Below are 22,350 nucleotides of genomic sequence, written 5' to 3' on the forward strand. Positions count from 1 at the left end.
GTATCATATATATCTCTTATAAGTGTCAAGCTATATATATATATATATATGTATGTCTGCATATTTTCATGTAGACTTAATCTAATCACATGAGCACTTGAAAAGCAGAGAGTTTTCTCAGTCCAGTAAGCAGAAGGGAAGTTAGAGGGATTCTAAGGATGAGAAGTGTCTGACATCCTAATATATGACCTCGAAGATGGAGGAGGCCATGTGCAAGGACCAGAGAGCCGCTTCTAGGAACTGAGAGTGACTTCCGGCCAATGGCCAGAAAGGAAATAGAGGCCTCCATCCTACAGCCACAAGGAACTGAATACTGCCAACAACCTGAGTGAGCTTGGAATCTGGCCGATATCTCGTGAGGCCCCAAGCAAAGAACCCAGTTGAGCCTGTTCAGACTTCTGACCTAGAGAATGGTAAACTAATAATTTTTTTTAAGCCTCTTTGTTACACGACAACTGAAAGCTAACACACGTGTTATCTTAATCCTCACAACCACCCAAAAGGGAGGGTTTGCATCCCCCTTGTACAGATGAGGAAACTGGCAGGTGAGGCAAAGGACTTTGCCTTAGACCACATGCAAGGATAGCGCCACAGTCTGGATCAAAACTCTGTGCTCTTGCCATCTCAGCAGGCTGCTTCAGGAAGCAGATGTGGAAGCAGCTGGGAGAAATTAGACATCTGGGCCTGACTAGGTGGGGACTGAGGTCTTGGGTCAAGGCCAGGGAATGGAGTGCGGGTTTCCGATTGTGATTGTGTTCACCTACAGGGCTCTGCATGTCTGAGCCTGTGTGTGTGTGTGTGTGTGTGTGTGTGTGTGTGTGTGTGTCCCTGGGGGTTTATATGTGGGAGTGTCTGGGTGAATGTGTGAGTCTGGTGGAGTGTATCTGCGTCCATGTATGAGTCTGAGGGTGTCTGTGCATCAGAATGTATCCATCACCAGGAATGACTAAGCTGTGGGGCTGTGTCTGAGTGTGAACCTGTGTGTGCCCACTGAGGTGTGTCTGAGTGTCTCTCTTTGAGGGTCTGGGTCTGAGGGTGGCTGTGTGTGAGTCTGACAGGATTTGTCACGGTATTTCTGGGTGTATGTGAATGGGTGCTGAGGGGGTGGTCAACGTTAGGAGGGCCACTGGTGTCTCTGTGTGCAGGTCTGAGAGTGTATCACTGAGTATGAGTGTCTGTGTGTGAATTCTGTGAGGAGTGTGGGTTCATGGGGATGTGTGTGCCCACCTGAACTTCTCTGTGGGTTCGTGTGGGATCAGAGGGTCTCCCTGTGTGGTTAAGGGTGTCCCTGTTTGTCGCTCTGAGTGTGTCTGCAGGTCTCTGGTTGTGAGTCTGTGTGTGTCCGTGGATGTACCTACCTGTGTGGGTCTCGGAGGTCTGGAGTCTAAGGGGGTCTGTGGACTGGTTACCCCAAGGGTCTCTATGAGTGAGTGAGTCTGGGTGAATCTCTCTGGGTGTGTAAGAGTCTGAGGGTGTCCGTGGTGTACATTGCAGAGTGAATGCACTCTTGTGGGTGCCTGTTTGTGCTCCTCTGCGGGTTCATGTGTGAATCTGAGGATCTCCAGTGCCGGTCACTGTACCTGTGTCGCTTTCCAGCGCGTCTGCGTCCCGGGGGGAGGCCGGTCTCAGTCGGGGACTGGTCGCCTGGATTCGGGGCGAGTATGAGGGCTGAGTGTGGGGGACGGGAAAACTTGGGGGGCGCGGCCCCTGGACTGGGAGCGCAGCAGCCCTGCGCGCTCCTCCCTTGGGGCGCGCACACCTGGCGGCCTGGGCGGCGAGCAGGGGCCCCGCCCGCGCCCTCCGGCTCCCACGCCCCGCGCGCGGCGCCCCCTCCCTCGGGCGGTGCCGATTGGCTGCGGCGGCGGCAAGAGCCCGCCCCTCGCGTCCGGCGATGGGCGCCGCGGGCCAGAGCGAGCTGCGCCGCCACAGCTGCCGCTGCCGCCGCCGCCGCCGCCGCTACCGCCACAGCCACCGCCACCGCCACCACCGTTACCGCCGCCGCCGGGAGCACAGCGCGCCTCGGGTCCGCGGGCCTCCAGCTCCCGGCCCGCTCTCCGGCCCAGCCGCGCCCGCCAGCCCCGCCGCGGAGCCCCGGCCCGGCCTCGGGCCGCCGCCACCACGCCGCGCGCCGTACTCCGCGTCAAGAATGGGGCGGCCAAGCTGCCCAAGCCGGCCGCCGCCGCCGCCGCGGCCGAGGCGCCCGGCGCCGGTGCGGGCATGGAGCGCTCGCAGAGCCGCCTCAGCCTGTCCGCTTCCTTCGAGGCGCTCGCCATCTACTTCCCGTGCATGAACTCCTTCGACGACGAGGACGCGGGTAAGCGCGTGGCCCGCCCCCGATCCCCGGGGGGCGTCCCGGGAGCCAGATCCCGAGGCCCCCTCCCCGACCCAGTGCTCCCTAAGAGGTGGCCACTCTTTCCTCCCCACCCCCAATCCCAAGCACGCTCGGGGATGCGCCCCCAGGGTCTTCTTTCCCACCCACAGGACCTCAGATCTCTAGGATGTGGGGTCTCCTCGCCTCCCGCCGCCCCCCAGGGACCCCTAGATCATCTGCATTCACCCCTTTTCCGCAAGTGGGCCCTTTGGGTCGCCTGGACTTAGCTCTCCCTACTCACCTGCGCCTACTGAATGCTCCCGGTCTTGTCCCTGGATCCGACCCGCCACCCTCCCCGGGCCTCTTGTATGTGCCCACTCCTCAAACCCCGGGGCTTTGGCCGCCTCACCCCCGGGGCTCCGACGCGCCCCCCGCCATTGGAGGTGGCGCGCAACCTTACCGCTCCATCTTTGTCTTGGCTGCATTCATTGACTCCCTGCACAAGACCCCCGCCCTGCGCCCAAGGCCTTGAGCGCCCCTGTTTGTCTCTCCTCCTCTTCCCCCAGTCCTTTAAGGACTGGGGCGGACCGCGAGGGGACCGGTCGGGTGACGGCCTTTCCTCTCGGTTCTTCCCGGCGGTTCCCCGAGGGAGGCGTAGGGCGGCACCGACTCTACACCTGCGCGCCCTCCGGAGTGTGCCCCTGACCCCGGGTGCTCTTGTGCCTGGAGTAGCCCTTCTAGGTGGGCTGAACCGGGCCACCATACAGCGGCTCGAACCTCAGGATCCCAGGCCTGCGCGCAACCCCAGCCAGAGCCCAAGGGGCGGGGAAATGTAGGGAAAACAGCTCTTGGGGGCCCTGGGACCAGGCAGAGGAAACAGAAGGGCTTCAGATCTGGTTCTGCGGTGAGGAAGCGAAGCCACCAACAGGTGGGGTACCTAGAGGGCTTGGGTGAGAGTTCCCCAAAGAGTGCCAGATTGGGAGTTGGAATGAGGTTCCAGTCTTGCTTCTCTCCGTATTAGCCATGACCTTGAGCAAGTCATGCCACCCCTAGCCTCCACATCCCGATCTGTAAAATGGGATGACAGTACCTCAGACATAAAGGTAAAGTTAAAAGTGTTTTGTAAGGTGAAAATCTGAGAGTATTTTAATTCGATGAGGGTATGAAAGGGAGAGGGGTGTGTGTGGTGGGGAGTAGTAAAATGGTTTCATGGACGCTTTTGAGAACTTGATGAAAATATGGACAAGTTCTCCAAAAAATACACATAGGCACCATCCAAAAATTTTTGTCCACAGTTTTAGGGAGTTCATGGGCCCTGCTTAAGGCTCTCTGCCTGCAGGGACCCTTATCTGGTCATCCCGTTATCTGATAAGCCTTGGATGGAACGGTGGGTGATGGGTGCTCATGTCTTTCTGCTGGTGCAGGAGGCAGGTGGGGAGAAAGGGAGAAGGTTCTCCAGAAGAAAGTGTTGGCTGAGTGAATGAATGGGGCAATGTGAGGCTGACCCCTGACAGACCTGTCTTGCTGTTGACCTGGAGATGGGGGTGGAGTAAAGATGGTTACTGCAGAGCCATTTTACAGAATCTACATTTTACAGAAAAAATAACTGAGGCTCAGAGGCTTAACTTCCCCCGTGATGCAGCTGAGGGCGGTTGTATTATTATTCTGGACAAGGCAAAGTGAGGAGAGAGGTGGAGGGGCTCTCCTAACCCGGTGGCCTCCTCTGGAGCAAAATCCGGGAGAGGAAGTCCCGGCTAGCATGGGGGCTTGGGGAGGGAGCCCCACCTGCCTCGGTGAGCTGGCTCCCCCACGCCTCACTTGACGTTCAAGGACGCTCCTGAAATCCCAACAGGCCACTTGGGTCTCAAGAGGCAAGGTGCATGAGTGGTGGGGACAGGTGGGTTTTTCTTCAAAGTCATGCTCCGTGTCATGGTTCAGATGCCTTGGTTATTATTGTTGGTGGCTGGTGACTTGCTCTGGTCTCACGTGAGTCAGAGTAGATAACTTCATGGAATATTAGAGATTTTTAAAGGTCCCTATTTTTTTTTCCCAGCGGGTTTCTTCAAATTCTTAAGTTTTTCACTTGGAGCACCTAGAAATCATCTTGTCCGACCCTTTTTTGCCCCCAAATTGGTGTGTGTGTGTATTTGTGTGAATGTATGCATGTGTGTGAGATTGAAGCCCCAGTGTGTGTGTGTGTGTGTGTGTGTGTGTGTGTGTGTGTGTGTAACACAAGGTCACCCAGTGAGGCAGGCATACAGCCAAGACAAAAATCAGGTTTCTGGTTCTCTTTCCAGTAAGACACTAGTCCTCTCTCTGAAAGAGGATTTTTTAAAAAGTCAAATCTCACTGTGTAGAAAATGGTTCCCAGGTGAAGAGGTCCCAGGGAGCGGCTGGCAGCCAGGAGTTGGGTTTGGGCATCTCATGCTCACTGTCTGCTCATCTTAAGGGATGCTTCGAGTTTGGGAGGGGGAGGGAGAAAGTGAAGTTTCCTTTCAGGAAGGCTAATGAGTGTCTGGTGAAAATAGGAAGTAGGGAACGTTGTCTTGGTGCTTAATTTCTCTTGTTCTTCTCAAAGTCATTCATTTTCTCCTAAAAAAATAAAACCCCTTGGATTTATTCTTTCAGAACGGCACCACCCTGAACTAATTTCGAAAAGCAGTTTGAATATCTCTCAGATACTGTACAGAGACTGCTCCAGTTGCAGGGCTGTCAGAATTGGCTTTGCTTTACCTTTCTCTTCTTTGCTCCGTCCCCTCACCAGTTTCCTGCCCCTCTGTCCCCGATGACTCAGAAGTGTCCCTGATGGGCCTCTGGCTCATCTGGGTGCCTCCCCTTTGTTGCTGCTTCTGACTCCTGTCCAATGCACCTTTTTCATCAACCGTATTGACTCAGAGCCATCTTCAGGGCTTACATGCCACCCTTCAGCTGGTTTCCTGAGAAACTGTATGAGGAGGAGACTTTCATTAGCCTTAACTGGGCCAGAGCACTTTCCTGCCTCCGGCTTAGGAGCCTTGGACATTTTGTCAGCAAAGGAAGCTGCCCCTTCCACCCCTTTCTAGCCACCCTGTGGTTCAGGATGCTGGTCATTGCAGATTCCTAGAATTCCTCCCAAGGACCATCTTCCATCGTGCACTCCAAACCCATTACTTACACTGCATTTGCCCCTTTTCACAAAGATGCTGAGGCTTTAGAGAGGCATGCTCTTGGGAGGCATTTTTTGTGTCTGTGTCTTCATGGCTCAGCCTTGCTGGTACTGGTTTTATAATTGAGGAGGGGTGGGGCAGGGAGGAGTTAGACACGTGACCTCTGCTTTTTCACATCTATATTGTTGGTTGCTGGTGACTTGGAGGAAGAAAATAATAGCATGGACCACAGAGGGTCAACATTTTTTAAATGATTACCTTTCTCTAAGTATCCTCCTAGGCACTTTCAATATTGTTTTCTTTCCTCACAGCAATTCTATAAAATTAACATTTAACAGTCCCCATTTTCAGATGAGAAAACTGAGGCACAGAGAGAATATTCTTCAAGGTCACTGAGCCGGGAAATGAGGGTGGTAGGACTTGAACTTGAGCAGTCTGACTCAGGCATCTGTGCTGTTGATTATTATGCTGTTTTGTGCTACGAAAAGGGCTTAGTACAGTACCTGGCACTAGATAGGCTCTCAATACCTGTTAGCTCTTATCTTTCTTATTACCAAGTAAGACTTATTTCTGAGCATGACTGTAAAAAAGAATCTGTGGGTTTGAGGAGGGGGGTAGCCTGGTTCTCAAAATGTTAGCTTTTATAATTTTAATAAGCTAATTTTATTGCACTGTTATAGCTATTAAGGCAGAGTTGGGCCCTTCTTCTTGGAGGGGGTTTAAAGATGGGATTTGGGGGACTTGCATGTGGAACAAGAGGGTGGGGAGCACTAGCTCCCCATTTCCCTGTTCTCTTAAACAGTTAATTTTCATTACATCTACAGTCCCAGCCCTGCCACTCTGCCTTGGGGCACAGCTGGGGAGCAAGAGTGTCTTCAGTATCCAGCAAATGCCAAAGGGCGTTGCTATATCAGGGTCTGGAATTGAGGCTGGTGTCCCTGAGTCTGACCAAGTGGTTTTGGCATCCAGTTCTCCCCCACCCGCCCGGGAGAGGGGCGGAGAAGCTGGAGCAGCCAGCTCCGATTTGCCCATAGGATGCTTCTATCCAGCGCAAGGAGGAAGTTGCCATGGCAACACAGGCCGGCTACCGGTCCCTCTCCTAGCAGTTCGGGCCACATTTCTGGGCTGGAAAGCCCTTCGTGGTACTGCCTTCTTCCGCTCAGACCAAATCTGGTGGGTGGGGTGGCGTGGTGGATGGGTCCCACAAACTAGTGCCAAAGCCCACTCCCCTTGTTTTTGGACGGAGGGGAAATGGAGGGGGCTGTCTGAGTGACTTCTCCTGGCTCGTGGGGTGGAGATACTCCGGTCTTGCCAGACAGATCTCAGCAGGGGTAATGAGAGCTCCAAATCCCGCCGCACCCCAGGCACCTGGAATGACCCCGCTGGAATCCCCCCTCCCTTCCCCAGTTTACTCCTTTTGGCAAGGTTTTCTTTCCCAGACCAAGTGCTAACTTTTGTCCTTGAAATTTGACCTGAGCTTTTTCTGGGAAACAAAATGTCCTGCTGTCCCATCCCTTCCCCCTGAGATGGTGGGAACAGAGTACTTCAGCCCTAAAGGGGGGCTGGGGCTGGGTGGATAAGGGAGAGTGGTGAGGGGGGAGGCCTTAAAGTACCCTTCAGGATTAGGGCCACTTGAGGGCATGAGGTGGAGGCTTTGAAGCCTCCATTCCCACCCCCGTCCCTAGGGCAGGCCACTTCCTGTCCCCCCTCTGCCCCTTTCCCTAATTTACCACCAAGCACTGTAATCTCCTTTATGGGCTGGGAATTGGGCAGAACTCTTCTAGTTTTAGATAACTGAGGCATAGTAAAGAATCGAACCAGTTGTTCCCATCGTTCAAGTTGTGGGTGTGTGAGAGTGTGGACCCAAACTACTTTATCGTAAATTACTCTGAAAGAAGTATTTCAGAAAAATTGGGTGATGGGGAGTCATCCCTTCCACCATTACACAGATCACTGGCCTGTGGATCTGCTCTGATGCAGTTCGAGCTCTCTCCTAAAATTCTCTCTTTCTCTGGCACCCTCTCTTCCTTGTCCCCAAGCTGCCAGACTGATGGCTTCAGCTTCCTTGGCTTTTGCAGCTGCCAGAGGCCCACCTGGTTCTGTTTGCTGGGAAGGGGAAAGGAGGGGCCCATTCCCCTTGTCTCCCTTTGAGAACTAGGCTCTGCCTTCCTCCCCACCCACCTCCATCCCAGAGGCCGAGCCTGTTCTAACTAACTGAAGGCGGAGTGAGGGCAGGGCGGAGGTGTGGAGGAGAGCAGACCGCAAGCCAGCTGACCCTCTCTCCCATCTCAGGGCCTTACTTTTCCTCTGCCTCTTCTGACATCTCTTCATTGTGGCCTTAACCATCGCTTCAGCATTTCTTTTAAGAATTGTTGGAAAGGCACCAGTTTTGGAGGACATGCTCAGAAGGGTGCAGACATCTCCCCCACTGTAATCTGTGTACCGCCCTCCCCCCCACCCCATGATGTTTTCCAGTCAAGCCCACTGTCTTACTGTCAGAGCTCCAGTTCCAAACCCCACACCCAGTCCCTTGGAGTGACCGACTGGAATTCTCTCCTTCTCCCACCCAGTTTACTCCATGGGGCTCGGATTTGACTCCACTTTGGTGCTAGGACCTCAGGCAAGTCCTGGGCCTCAGTTTCCCCATCTTGAAAAAGGGGTTAATTATCCTTGTCTGAGCATCTCTTGGGGTTGTAAAAATAAAATGATCAAGAGGCTTGCTTGGCTGTGCTCAGTGCTTTCCATGATCTTACTGAATCATATAGCAGCCAAAAGGGATATCAGCTGTTGCCGATGTACCCATTTTGCAGATGAGGAAAAGCCAGGCAGCTTGGTGTAGTTTAGTGACTTTTTTGGGTTTCATGGTGGTGATTCAAACCCAGGCGTGTTTGACTCCAGAGACCACCCTCTGCCTCTTGGCCTGAAATGGGCAGTGTAAGCCCCAGGGGCTGTGCTTGGGCTGTCAAAACAGCCACTGACAAAGGCCAGGGTGTGAGGGCCTGTTCGCATCCAGATGCATCCCTCCAGGGTCTGCCATCCCACTGCATTGCACCCCAGCCCACTGGAGTGCCTTCCTGGCCATCACTTCCTGGATGATCCCCATCAGAGGGCTGCCTGGCCTCCTTGAAGAATCCAGTTGTCTGCCCTGGCCCTGGGGGCTGAGCCATCACCTGCCTCTCCAGACCGATGTAGGCCAATGCTGGATTATATTTAACGCTGTGCTATTTCCACTTGACAGCTCCAGAGAGCCATCCCCCCTCCCCTTTTCTCCTTCCTCCCCCCTCCCCTTCTGATTCACTCGGAAACTGACAAGGCTGATGTCAGCGCCTTATTCTTAGCCCCCGTAATTGTAACTGCATTTAGCAGTGCGCACTTCATTAACAGTTTCTGCGAGGGGGCAGTGAGATGACTGCGTGGCTGGGCAGGGACACGGGTGGGGGTGGGGAGGGGGCAGCTGCTGCAGGGACCCTGGCCAGCTGCCTCTTCTGAATGGACCAGCTGGGCAGGTTCCAGGCCTGGCTTTCCAAGACTAGCAGTCTTGGAAGGCCCGTGGGAGAGCATCTAGTCCACTCTCCTCATTAGGCAGAGAGGGAAACTGAGGCTCAGTGAGGCAAAGCAGCTTGCCAAGGTCACGTGTTAAGGATCCAGGGCTCTGGCCTTTGAGTCTAGGTTTTCTTCTTTGGTATTATTCATTCAGCTAATATTTAATTAGCTGCTCAGTGCCAAACAGCATTCTAGGTGCTGGGGCTATATCGGGGGAACAAGGCAGACACAGTTTCTGCACTCACGGAGTTATGTTCTGAGGTGCAGGAGACAGACAATAAGCAGGAAAGCAATTAAACAAATAATTTCAGATTGTGTTAAATGAAATGAAAATAAGACAGGTTGATGGGATGGGAGATAACATTAAGTAAGATAGTCAGGAAAGGCTCACTGAGGAGGTGACATTTGAATTGTGACCTGAATGACAGAGCCAGTAATGGGAATATGAGGGGATGGAGGGATCTAGGCAGAGGCAACAGCTGGTGCAAAGGCCCTGAGGTCAGCGTGGAGTTTGGGTGTTTAGGGAAGAGAAAGCAGACCAGCGTGGTTAGACTGCATGAGGGGAAACGAGGTCAGAGAAGTAAGCTGGGGGCAGATCACTCAACCTGGTAGACAATGATAAGGAGTATCAGGTGGGGAAACTGAAGTTCAGATTGGGAATGGAAAAGACCCCCAGCTGGGTAAAGAGAGAGAGGCCGAGAACTCCCGAATCCCTGTCTTTTTAGTCCCTTAGACACAGGTGGCTGTGCCTTTAAGTGCATCACGTGGCTTCCTTTCACATTGTAGCTGGTAGTGTGGAGTCTGGGAAGGGCTTTTTCTGCCCTCCCTGCCTGCCCCTCTCTCCTCCTCGACTCTTACCCCACCCAGCTGTATAGCTTCTCAGGATGACGTAGCTGTGAAACTCTGGGGAGCTTTTGTGGTGGGACAGAAAGAACATGGCTTTGGAATCCAACACACCTGAATTTTTATCCTGCCTCTGCTGCTTCTAAATTGTGTGACCTTGGGCAAGTGGCTTCAACTCTCTGGGGCTCAATTTCCTCATCTGTAAAAGGGGGGCATAATAATAGCAAGTTCTTCAAAGGGTTATTGTGAGTAATACGTTGATATAATGCACAAAACACACCTACCCCAGAGCCGGGTATGTGGAACTAAGATTTCCTCAGTTAAAAGGACTAATGAGATCACGGGTTTAATGCTGGGCACGTAGTAGATGCTCAGTTAGAGGTTACTGCTGCAGTTGTGGTTGTTACTGTTGGTTTTAACGGGTCAGAATCATCGAGGGGGCTTGTTAAAACATAAATTGCTGGGCCTCACCCCAGAGTTTCTCATTCAGTCTGGGGCGGGGCCTGAAAATCTCATTTCTTTTTTCCCCAAATATTTATTTATTTATTTGGTTGCACCAAGTCTTAGTTGTGGCTCACTGGCTCCTTAGTTGCAAGCACATGGCCTCCTTAGTTGTGGCATGCGAACTCTTAGTTGCAGCATGTGTGTGGGATCTAGTTCCCTGACCAGGGATTGAACCCGGGCCCCCTGCGTTGGGAGCACGGAGTCCTATCCACTGCGCCACCAAGGAAATCCCCTGAAAAATCTCATTTCTAACAAGTTCCCAGGTGATGCTGATACTGGTCCAGGGAGCCTGCTTTGAGAATCACTGGGTTAGAGAAAAAGCTGGAGAGAAATGAAGGGTTCTTCTCAACTTGGGATGTCTCCTGGCTACCTGTGTCTTAGATGCTGGGGACATTGAGTACCAAATTCAGGACCCGGGTTTAGTCTTCAGGCACTCATGTTTCCATCACATGGTCTCGGATCAAATGAGCCTCAGCTGCTACCCTGCTTTGCACTGGGTTTAATGTGAAGGACCCCATCAATCCTTTTGGAAGTCATCTGTATAAATGATAAATGAGTCGACATGAATAACACATCAGACCATAATATCCTTTTGTGGAATATTGAGGGGCTCAGGTCTAGCACCTTTTACCGAAGGGAACAGGACGCGGTCCCTTTCCTGCATTGGGGAAAGGCAGGGCTATGTGTTAAAACCAGGAGGTTCATTTGAGGACAGGTCTCTGCTGGGAAGAAGTAAATCAAAGGGACCATCAATGTTAAGGGGCAAAATGCTGGGAAATGCTACCAAGAGACTTTACTGAGTCAGTTTATTTAGATGTTTCTAAGAAAGGGGTCGCTGGTAATTTTCTAGGGAAGGTGGAGATTTTGCTTAGATTGGAGGCGTGGGGGATAAACCGTATGATGTGATAAGATTCCCATCCAGTCCCTTAAAACTCAGAGTCTGAAGATACAGGCATTTACAAATACATTCCCGGTGGGACTTGTCCTCAACTGAGGGGAGACACTTCTCCAAGAGGATTGGCTCAGGATAGCAAAAGAGCACAGACTTTGGAGGGTCCCAAACCTGGGTTGAATCTCTGCCACCTACTAGCTGTGTCTCTTGATTATGATACGTAACTATTCTGGGCCTCAGCCTTGTGCTTTGTAAAATGGAGTGAATAACTCTACCCTGTGAGAATTAGAGATAATGCATGTGTGAGGCATAGAAGGCATTCAGGACATGGCAGCGCTGCCTCTCCTGCTATTGTAGACTTCCTGGATGCAGGAAGTGTGGGATGGTGGGAGCGCATTGCCTGCGTTTGGGACTCCTGGCTCGGGTCTGGACAGCTGGTGCTTACTCTGTGCCCAGTGAGGCCTGAGAGGCTGCGTTAGGAGTCAGGAGAAGAGGTCTCCGTTCAGCCGCCAAATCTCAGCATCTCCTGTGGCTGCTTCCCTTTGTCTTTTGGGCCTCAGGATCCCCATTTACACAGTGAGGTGTCTAGTGGGCTTGGTTTAGATACAACCAGAGTCTCCCAGAAAACAGGGGACACTTGTCCAGGCCCCCATCTCCTCCTTTGGATTTCTCCCCTGCTCCTCTGCCTCTATGGTCGTTTTCATCCCCAGAGCATCCCCTCCTGCCAGAGTTTCTAGCTGATCCTTGGCTGATTGGTCATTCAATACTTTTTAAAAGAATAAGTATTATTTGGATTAAGTAATATATGCAGTTGGTACAACATTTTAGAAGCACAAAAAATATCCAGTTAAAAGGGCCCCAGGCACCTCCGTCTTCTGGGTCTCCTGTCCCCTCCCTAGGACAAACACTGTTTCTAGCTCTCACAACCCTTTATGCTGCTGTTACTGACAGTAACATGTTATGTGGTGAAAAGCCAAACAGCACAAAGGACACCCAAGAAAACATCAGTCTCCCTCACACCTCAGCCACCTAGTCCCACTCCCACAAACCACCAGTATGGTCTTTTAGGCTACCAGTTTTTTCTTTATTTTCCAGTTAGTAAATTCTTATTAAGCACTTATAGTGGTGCCCAGTCCTGTGAGGATTCAAGAGTAGTCAGATTATACCAGGCAGTATAGCACAGTGGTGGTTATGATACACACTCCACAGCTAGATGGCCTGGGTTTGAATCCTGGCTTTGCCACTCATTGGCTGTGTGACCTTGAGCAAGTGACTTGACTTCTCTGAGCCTCAGTCTCCTCAACTGCGAAATGGGCCCATAATAACCCCTCCCTGCCTTGAAGGTGTCAGGAGGATTAAATGAGTAGGTATTTGTGACATGCTTTGTAGAGAGCCGGAATACAGTAGAAGTGTGTTAAGAGTATTAGCTGTTACTGTCTCAGAGCCCTCAAGCCAGAAGTCTCTCTGAAGTTCTCTAGCATCTTTAGCGGAGGCCCAGAGAGGGATCTCATGGTTTGTTCAAAGCCTCACAGCAGGTCTCTGGTAAAACCAGGAGTAGAACTGATGTTTCTGGACTCCCAGTCAGGGCCTCTTCCTTTCCCAGGTGACCCAAGTGGCTACTTTGCACCCTATTGGCGCCTGAGGCTTCAAGTCCATACCCTGCATTTCCGGTACTTGGTGTCCCTGAGAAATGCCGCTTGGAGTCGCCTTGAGAGTGGGTGGGAGGATATGTCACTAATTGGGGCCTGTAATGGAAATTAATTAGTTCCTCAGCAAATGTCGAGAAACATCTCTCATCTGCCTGGGCTCAACACCAACACTGGACCAGGTGCCTTGGGGGCCCACCCAGACCCAGGCCAACCCACCCCCGAACCATCTGGCCCCTGGAAGCTGCAGCCACTTCTCTCTAGCTTCTGTTGGGTATGCTGGGTCCTGGGAGAGGGACCCCCAAACTGGGATGCCTGGCCCTGATGGGAATTGGGTGGGTGCTAAGAGGGAGGGAGAAATTAACATGTGTAGTATTCTTAGACTCCTCCCAGCGGTCTTCAACTTGAAAAGAATATAGAAGATGGGAGAATTCTCTCCTGTTCCCACTGTCTTAGTTTGAGACGTGGATTCTTGTGCAGGTGATATGCTATGCAGTGCTGTCAGGTGAGACCGGGATGCAGGATGGGCAGGAAAGGAAGCAGCTAACGATGGGCACTCAGCCACAGGCTAGCCTCAGCCTGACCCATGGGAAGCTCTAGAGGGCGGATGGCGTCACAGAGTTGACTGGCCTTCTGGACTCGCGTATGAGTCAGTCATGGGCTGTGGACAGTCCCCCTGGGGCGGCGGGGGAGTGGAGACATAACTTTTGGGGCAAGGCAGCTCCCATCAGCTAAGAGCAGCTCTCCAAAGGAGGGGCAGCTGTGAGCTGGAATTGCAGAAACTCACAGCAGCTGTGAGATGGGTGTCCTGCTTGGTAAAGGGGCTCTGGCTGGGCTGGGTCCACCACCAGCTGTCTGGGAACTTCTGACGACCGAGTGAGGAGAGCAGGTGTGGCCAGCTCTGTGCTGGGTAGTGCCCACCCCTATTACAGGTCACCCTCTCCATGGTCCCACAAGGTGTGCGTGGTCATTACGTTAGGTTGGGCTGGAGGAATCGAGTGTCCAGATGGACTCCTGGCTTGGCCAAGGTCAAGTTGGTGAAAGGTAGGACAGGGCTGCAAACCCGGGCCTGCCTCCAACACTTGTGGTCTTTCCAGCATTCTGTGCTGCATTTAATTCTTTTCATGAATATATGTGTGTATTTTGTGCTTCCTGGTGGGTTTCTTTCCAGGTACCTCTTTTTTTTTTTTAATTTATTTTTGGCTGCGTTGGGTCTTCGTTGCTGCACGTGGGCTTTCTCTAGTTGCGGCGAGCAGGGGCTACTCTTCGTTGCGGGGGGCTACTTCTCGTTGCGGTGGCTTCTCGTTGTGGAGCACGGGCTCTAGAGCGCAGGCTCAGTAGTTGTGGTGCACAGGCTTAGTTGTTCCACGGCATGTGGGATCTTCCCGGACCAGGGCTCGAACCTGTGTCGCCTGCATTGGCAGGTGGATTCTTAACCACTGCACCACCAGGGAAATCCCCTAGGTACCTTTGGAAGGTATCTGTCTTGGTTTTCTGTTTTGTACCTTGCAAACATAAAGACCTTTGGGCCTGACAGGTGTTTGCCTATTTGAGATCACCTGATCCTCATGGAAAATCGGCTTTGTTTCCAGAGAGGTGGGCAGGGGACCTGACTGACAGACTCCTTGAGGTGAAAAGTTAAGGGGTAGCTGCTTTGTCATGGAATGAGCCCTGAATTTGTCGTAAGAAAACCTGGATTTGAGACCCCATTTCTGCCCATTTGTCAGCTGAGTGACCCTGGGCAGGTCTCTTCGAGCCTTGCTTTCTTCTTTAGGTGAACAAGTCCACAGCTATAAGCCTCGGGTAGCCTGGCAGGTGTGCTAATGATACTGCATATAGCAAGGACCTGGCAAGGCTTTGACTGGGTTGGGGTGGGGAGTCCAAAACCGGACCTGAGGGACTTTCCTGGCGGTCCAGTGGTCAGCACTCCATGCTTCCACTGCCGGGGGCCCGGGTTCCATACCTGGTCAGGGAACTAAGATCCTGCAAGCCGCGTGGCATGGCAAACAACAACAACAACAACAACAAAAGAAAAAAAACCCCAGAGCTGACCTCTGTAGCGTGTGCGCGGGAACCGTGTCAGATCAGGGCCCATCTGTGAAATGGGCACAGTGGCGCTTGTCTTCCTGTCCTAGCTTGGGCTTCCCACGAAACAAGGATTTGAGTACAAGCATTAGGTTGAACCACAGGAAACTGCCAGTTTTAGGAGTCAAAGCAGTCAGATAGCAGTTGTACGTGGTTCATATGGTTCCCGAAGGTGATGGATGAAACTCCAGGAGGGGAATGAGAAAGTCACTTGGGGAAACAGCGTGTTATCAGCCAAGTTACCCCGGACCGAGGGCAACCGCGTTGAGGCTTCCTGGGGGCTCTGGGAAACTGTAGAACAGGGCTTGGCAAACTTCTGTAGAGGGCCAGACCCTGGATGTTTTAGTCTTTACGGGTCATAAGGTCACTTTCCCAACTGCTGGGTTACACAGTTGGAGGGCAGCCACCGACAATATATAAATGGATGGGTGGTGCTGTGTTCTAACAAAACTTTATTTACAAAAATAGGCAGTGAGCTGGATTTAGCCCATGGGCCCTAGTTTGCAGACCCCCGGAGGAGCACATGTACCTCCGTTATCCCACCCAGGAGTGAGGGAGCTGGGGTGCTTATACACCAACTCCCATCAGTCACTGGTTGAAGGCCAAGTGTGGGGATGGGGATGGAGTGGGGGCAGGGAGTTGTCTGTTGCCCTTGGCCAAGAGAAACAGGCGCTCTCCGCAGGAGGTCAGGCCAGCGGTCACTGAAATGCCAAAGGGATGTGGGACAGGGGATGGCTCCTGCCAGTTCAGAGGCCTGACTGTGTGTGGAGAGTGTACCTGAGAGAAAGTGACAGGATGAACAGGAAAATGAGTTTGGGGTAGGGCCAGATGATCTAACTTCGCATTTCTAGCCTTTTCAGCCAGTTGTTACTTCCAGGCAAAACCTGGGTCCTCCATTCTTGGCAGGCTTGTTCGAATTTTCTGCTTCCCGTCCCTCTGCTTGGGCAATTTCGTCTTCTGGGATGCCCCCACCTTCCCCCTCAGGGCTCCGATGCCACTTCCTCCAGGAAGCACACCTCTCTTCTCTCGGGCGGAGTTGATTGTTCCTCCTGGGCATTCACATGGCACTCTGAGCTTCTCTTCTCTCTCTCCAGCAGTTGCAAAGTCTGGCTGACATCACTTTTCACTGCCACACTGAGAGCCCCTCCAGGTCAGGGACTGTGTGATTCTCTGCTGCATCCCACCCAGGGGAACCCTGATTTGGGAAAGGCGGAGCTGAACCCCAAACCTTCCCAGACTCTCTCCCTCCCCCTTCTCCCCTCCCTCTCTCTCTTTCTTCTCCAGTAGGTGCTGATGACCCGAGACAAGCCCAGTCTTTGCCTTCATGGAGTTTACAGTCTGGTGGGAGGAGGTTAGACATAAGACAACCCAAAGGAACAACTAATAATTTGATCATTACTGTGCTTAGTGCCACACAAGTCAAGTGCAGGGTGCCGGGGGAGGCTGGAGCTGGAAGAACTGAGCTGGGGGAGAGGAGGGGAGGAGACAGCGAAGCTGAGACTTAAGGGATGAGTGGAGTTGGCCAAATGAAGGCGGGGGAGTGGCGGAGTGAGACAGGATGCCATGACTCTGAGAGCACGGACTTGGGGTCAATTATGGGAGTTGGGGGTGCAAGTCTTGGATTCTCTCAGTCTTTGTGGCTGTCTCCCCCTCCCCTCATCTGTCTCTCTTCTTCCTGTCTCTCTCTCTCTCATTCTTTCTCTCGCACACACACACATCCACGCATGCACACGGATGGAAATATTGACCATAATTACTTCTACGGGGCAGAATTATGGGTAGTTCTTGTTTTCTAGTTTGCACTTCTTTGGTATTTTCCAAATTTTCTACAATGGACAAATCACGGCAAAAATTGAAGTCTTCAGCATCCGGAGACCACACTCCCACTGGTAGCTGTGTGACCTTGACCACGTTGTTTAATCACTCCTGCTTCTGTCTCTCTCTGTAAGATGAGGACAGGGGTGGTCAACACACGGTACCCATCACATCCTGACACTTCACCTCCCTTAACTCACCAGAGCTTCACAACTACTCCGTGGGGCAGGTGCTGTCACTATCCCTGTTTTATAGATGGGGAAACAGGCATGGAGAGGTTAAGTACATTGCTCAAGATCACACAGTAAGAGACAGAAGTAGGATTGAAACCCAGATGTCTGACTCCAGAGTCTGAGCTTACCCACTTGGCTCTACTGCCTGCCTCCCAGGGTCAGGATGATAATCAATAAGAAGACACCTGCCAAGCCCTTAGCACGGTGCCTGGCATAGAGTTAGTGCTCTGTAGATATTAATTCTTGTTATTATTAGCAGCTGTGCAAAGGCCCTGGGGTAGGAAAGGCACATGGTGTTTTGAAGGCACATGTGGTTAGTGAAGCAGCAGGACTGGGTCATACTAGGTCTTTAAAGTCAAGAATCTTGGATCTGAGCTTAAGAACAGTTGAGTTGAACCCTGTTGGGTTTTTAGCACGGAGGTAACAGGCTCAGATCTGGGGTTTACAAAGACCTCTCTGGTTGTGGATGAGAAGAATGGGGCCAGGAGGCCCAGGGATGGCTCCCTTTGTTACAGTGACTCTTCCCAAATGGGTCGGACCATCCCAGCGTTGACTCCTCAGACCCTGGCAGTGACGGTGTTTTGCTGTCTAGGCTGGCTGTGTGGGCTAGAGCACAAGACACGGAAGTCAGGAGTGTGTCACCAGGCAGGTCTGGTGGTGAGGCGAGGCTGGGAAGTGCCAGTCTGAAGGCAGGAGCAAATTACTCTCCTGGAGATGAGGCCGGGCCAGTTCCTGTCGTGTTACATTATTAAATTTGTAATCTTCCTTCTAATACTTCCCAGCAGTGAATAAGAACCAAATTTAAAATGGTGACTTTACATTTCTGGAATGAAGCTTTTGTCAGGAACTCTTGAAACCCATAATTTCTCTCCAGAGGTGAATGTCTACATCCTTTAAAAAAAAATTAAAATAATAAAACCACTCTTTAGTTAAAGGTTGGGTCTGGAGGTTTGGCTGCAGCCCAACCGTGGCAAGAATTGAGAGTGGGGTGTGTATGTCTCCAGCCCCAGAAAAGGCTCAAAGTAGGGCTGGGCCTGCAGATGCCCTGCGCCTCCCAAGATATTTAAACCCCTAAATCTGGGCCTTGCCAGGGAAGAATGGTGGGAGAAGCCGCATGCCCACCTCACCCGCAAGTCTGTTGGTTTGCAGGTTTTTTTTTTTTATCGTTTTTGGCCGCGCCAGACAGCAGGAGGGATTTTAGTTCCCCGAACAGGGATCAAACCTGTGCCCCCTGCAGTGGAAGCGCAGAGTCTTAACCACTGGACTGCCAGGGAAGTCCAGAATCTGTTGATTTGTGAAAGGGTTTGGTAAAAAATTAGACCGCAGTCTTTAGGAGAATTGCCCTGTGTCAGGCTGTGATGAGTTTTCTCATGACCTATTTGGGGGCAGTAGACCTGGCTGCTGGTGGAACCATGGGCTGTGTCATTCCTGCCTTTACACTTAGCAAGAAGGGCCCTGATCTGGGGTCACCAGCACTACTGGGCTGATCTCCAGCCCTCCTCACTGGGTGAGGAATCTATGGGGCAATGGGGACATGCCCACCGGGACCCCCCTTTCTAGGCCATGTTCCGGGTACGTGGGACCCTGGAATTCCCTGTCCAAACGGCCCTGAGTCAGCATCTGGGGTCTGTCCAGACCCCTTCCCTAGGCCCCTCCTCCATCACGGGTGTCCTGATACATGGCCGCAAAGTAGCTGTTTGTGGAGGTGAGAACAGAACACACATGTACAGAGTGGGCCCCTGGGTATGCGGGGGTGGGGAGGAAGGGAAGGGATGGGCTACAGCAGAGGGCCTGTATTCAGCTCCTCTCTCCATATTCAGCCATGGAACTCAGAGGATTCTAAATTTGAACCTGTCCTGGCCTTCAAGGTCATTATGAAGGCATATTTGTCAGAATGGAAGGATAGAGCATGTTTTATGTAAGAGCCTGATTTATATCTTTTAAACATTTAGAATGAGCATGACGGCCTCCATTGTACTTTTGCCCTGGGCCCTCTACTGTTGGGTGGGGCCTTTGCATCATCCTTTGAACTGAGAGTGAGAGCCGCGCAGGGATGGCTCTTCCGCTCGTGATCCCACATGTGGGCTCTGGTGCACACACATGGCTCGTATGGCATGTTTGTGCTAGCCTCACCCCCACCCCAGGTGATTGAATTTAAATGGTACCTCCTGTAAAAGGATGAATTAGAAAAAGGCCCGTGGGGTGTACCGCCTGGCCAGTGAAAACAGGCTGTGTGTCCACCCAGCTCAGTCGGGCACCTTTGTGCAGGTAGCAACCTGTCCGATAGTTCACAGGGTCCCATGGACCTGAACCAGAGAGGGGCCCTGAGCAAGACCGCCAGGGAAAGTGCTGACACTCTGGTGTCCCAAGATAATCATTAAAGTCATTTTACATTTTCAATAATCATCCTTATCATGACAGCAAATGTTTATTTTGTGTTTCTCACATGCTGAGTACTCTGAACTCTGGATTATCCTATCAAAACATCAGAATACGAAGGGGGTACAACTGTCATGTCCATTGCACACGTTAGGAAACTGAGGCTCAGAGAAGAGACGCTCGTCTTTGGCTCAGGGTCATTCAACAGCAAGGTCAAATGCAGGTCTGCCTGAGCCCATGAATCTATGGGCCTAACCACTGCTCTGCACTGCCCTTTCTCATTTTAAAGTGTTATTTATGCAGTCAGCGTATTTACTGACCCCCTACTCCAATGTGCTGGATGCTGAGGTAGGTGCGGAGTAAGACGGGGGCCTCCCGCAGCCAAGGAGGAGAGACAAGCAGAGCAGATAACTGGGTGACCCCATTGAGCTGGGGGTGCTGAGGACAGCCTTGAAGGGTGAGAGCTGTTTACGAGGCTGGAGTGGAAGGGGGGAGGGAGGTGCTTCAGACCCCTGGGGGTTCTGTGTGGTCAAGGAAGAGTGTCCTGAGGTTTATTGATGCCTGTGAGTAGGTGCATTAAGAGATGGGTGGGGGTCTACAAAACAGAAATAAGAGTTAGAGACGTAGAAAACAAATTTATGGTTACCAGGGGGTAAGGGGGGGAGGATAAATTGGAAGATTGGGATTGACCTATACATACTACTACATACAAAATAGATAACTAATAAGGACCTACTGTGTAGCATGGGGAACTCTACTCAATACTCTGTAGTAATGGTCTGTATGGGAAAAGAATCTAAAAAAGAATGCATATATGTGTATGTATAACTGATTCACTTTGCTGTAAACCTGAAACTAACACAACACTGTAAATCAACTATCCTCCAATAAAAATTAAAAAAAAAAAAACAGATGGGTGTGGGGAGGAGGAGGGGTCAGGAAAGGGGGGTGGCAGGTTGGGAAAGGCTCTGGAGCTGTGTCCAGGACCTGGCCCTTCTTGAAGACCAGAGCTGTGTCATCCTCTTCAGGCATCTGCTGAGACGAGTGGTACTTACCAGTCTACCCACCAGCACCATCCTTTTCAGAGTCAGAAAGGCGAGACTGCAAGGGGAGTGAAGGGTCCTTTGGTGCATTTCTGGCCGGGTTGGGTTTGGAACCCAGGCCTCTGAGCCCTCCCAGGCTGTAGTCTAGTCCCTTCACGAGCCGGGAGAGTGGGAGAGTCAGAGAGTCACTCCTTTTCATTTTAGTTTCTTAAAACAATCTTGTGCTTTCACAAGTTTCAAACGCTTGTAGAGTTATTCTGGCTTTGCATTTTCTGAGCATACGCCGCGTTCCTGGTGCTGCGCTCAGATTTCATGTGTGTTACCTTGGATAGCCCTCAGAGGGAACCTGAGGGGGGGGTCCTGTTGTTGCTGTTCCCATTGTACAGATGAAGAAATGAAGGACCTCTCCCAGGGTCGCCCACACAGCAAATGGCAGAGCCAGTTTCCTTGAGCCTAACCTTCTCAGGCTATGCTCTGTGTACCCAAACTTTGGGAAAATGCAGAGAAAGCACACGGAAAGAAAATTAAAATGACTCCAATTCTATATAATCCAAGAGCAGAATGTTTAACCATTGGGGCTGTTTCTCTCCAGTTGTGTGTGTGTGTGTCTGTGTGTGTGTACAATGCATGTGTGCAGGAATGCGTGTTTAAACCAAGGCAGGGTCACGCTGTGATACTGTTTTGTAAACCAAAGCCACTATTTAAGAATCACCTTAAAAGGACCTTCATGGCCTGGTCTCTACAGGGACACTGATTTCTAGGATCAGGTCTAGAACTGCATCAGACTTGCCAAGGCAGGACCAGGGACAGCACCAGGCAGCTCACTCAAATAGCCACGGTTCATTTTTGCCCCCTGCTTTCCGCTCCTGTTCTTGTAAAAAAAAATAATAAAATAAATTTAAAAACTGACAGACCTACCCAGGATTTTATTCCATGCCTGGCCCGGCATTTAAATGCAAGAAGCAGAAGGCTTGCGAACTATAAATAGACCCGGCTGCTTCTGAACAGTGGCAGGGAGAATTTGTAGGTCCTGTTTCCTCCGAACCTGGTGACCTGGATTACCTCCTTCCTGCAGCGGTTGCTTTCCTCTCTGTCTCCTCTGCCCATCCTTTGTGGAGCAGAGCAAGTCCCTCTCTGCAAATGCTTGGTGACTGTCTACACTGGGCCTAGGTCCTGAGCGAGCCACCACCAGCCCCATCACAGCCTGGGGTAGCAGGGGTGGACATGGGCACACATGTCCACAAGTGAAAATCTCGTCATTGGAGAAGCCCAAAGAGGGGTCCCTAGTTCTGGGAGTCAGGAGGGGCTTCCTGGAGGAGGGGATGCTGAAGCTGGAAAAGGGAAAGAGGACACAGGGAACCCGGGGAAGGGGTGGCCTGGGAGAAGGAGTCTGTGGGGCCGTGGGTGTAATGCTTGGCACAGAGCAAGTTTTTGTGGTTAGTAAGCGATCACACGCTTCTTGAGGGCGCATCCTGGGTTCCTTTGGTGGCTCCCATGGCTTCTAGGATCCAGCAGTGCTGAGGACAGAGGCTACTCAGCATTTCAGTAGCCCAGTGATTCTTCACCTGCTCTGCCCATGCTCTTCCATCTGCAGCCAGGATCCTGAGCGACTCAACTGAAAACCTCAGCTGGAACCTGGAAATCTACTTCTTCACTAGCTCCCCAGTTGATTCTGATGTTCTACCTCATTTGGGATTCGCGGTGCGGACCCAGGCTCCCATCTGGGGACCATGCCTCAGACCCCCAGTCCAGTGGGGGTCCACCCTCGGGTGACAGTGAAGGGAGCTCACACCCTCTCAGGGCAGTTCCTTCCATTGACAGAGAGCTCGACTGCAGAAAGGGCTTCTCCCCTTGTGCCGAGTCACCATCACCATTAATCCTAACACAGCAATGATATGGAAAATCTAATG

The 22,350-nt window shown here is 51.9% G+C and overlaps 1 protein-coding gene across 3 annotated transcripts in view; it reads left to right on the plus strand.

The window, feature by feature from the left end:
* The first annotated feature begins 1,946 nt into the window (after positions 1-1,946).
* The window catches only part of RIMS4 (regulating synaptic membrane exocytosis 4), a 62,906-nt gene continuing 42,502 nt past the window's right edge, over positions 1,947-22,350 (plus strand). For 2 of the 3 annotated variants that reach the window (XM_079943741.1, XM_079943742.1), the window contains exon 1: positions 1,947-2,314. In XM_079943741.1, coding sequence (XP_079799867.1) covers positions 2,218-2,314 — 97 coding nt within the window. In that variant the 5' untranslated portion in view covers positions 1,947-2,217. Of the gene's footprint in view, positions 2,315-3,207; positions 3,240-22,350 lie in introns of those variants that run through there. The other variant, XM_079943743.1, reaches the window with a different exon arrangement.

This window comes from Stenella coeruleoalba (assembly GCF_951394435.1).
Source record: "Stenella coeruleoalba genome assembly, chromosome: 15".
Taxonomy (NCBI): domain Eukaryota; kingdom Metazoa; phylum Chordata; class Mammalia; order Artiodactyla; family Delphinidae; genus Stenella; species Stenella coeruleoalba.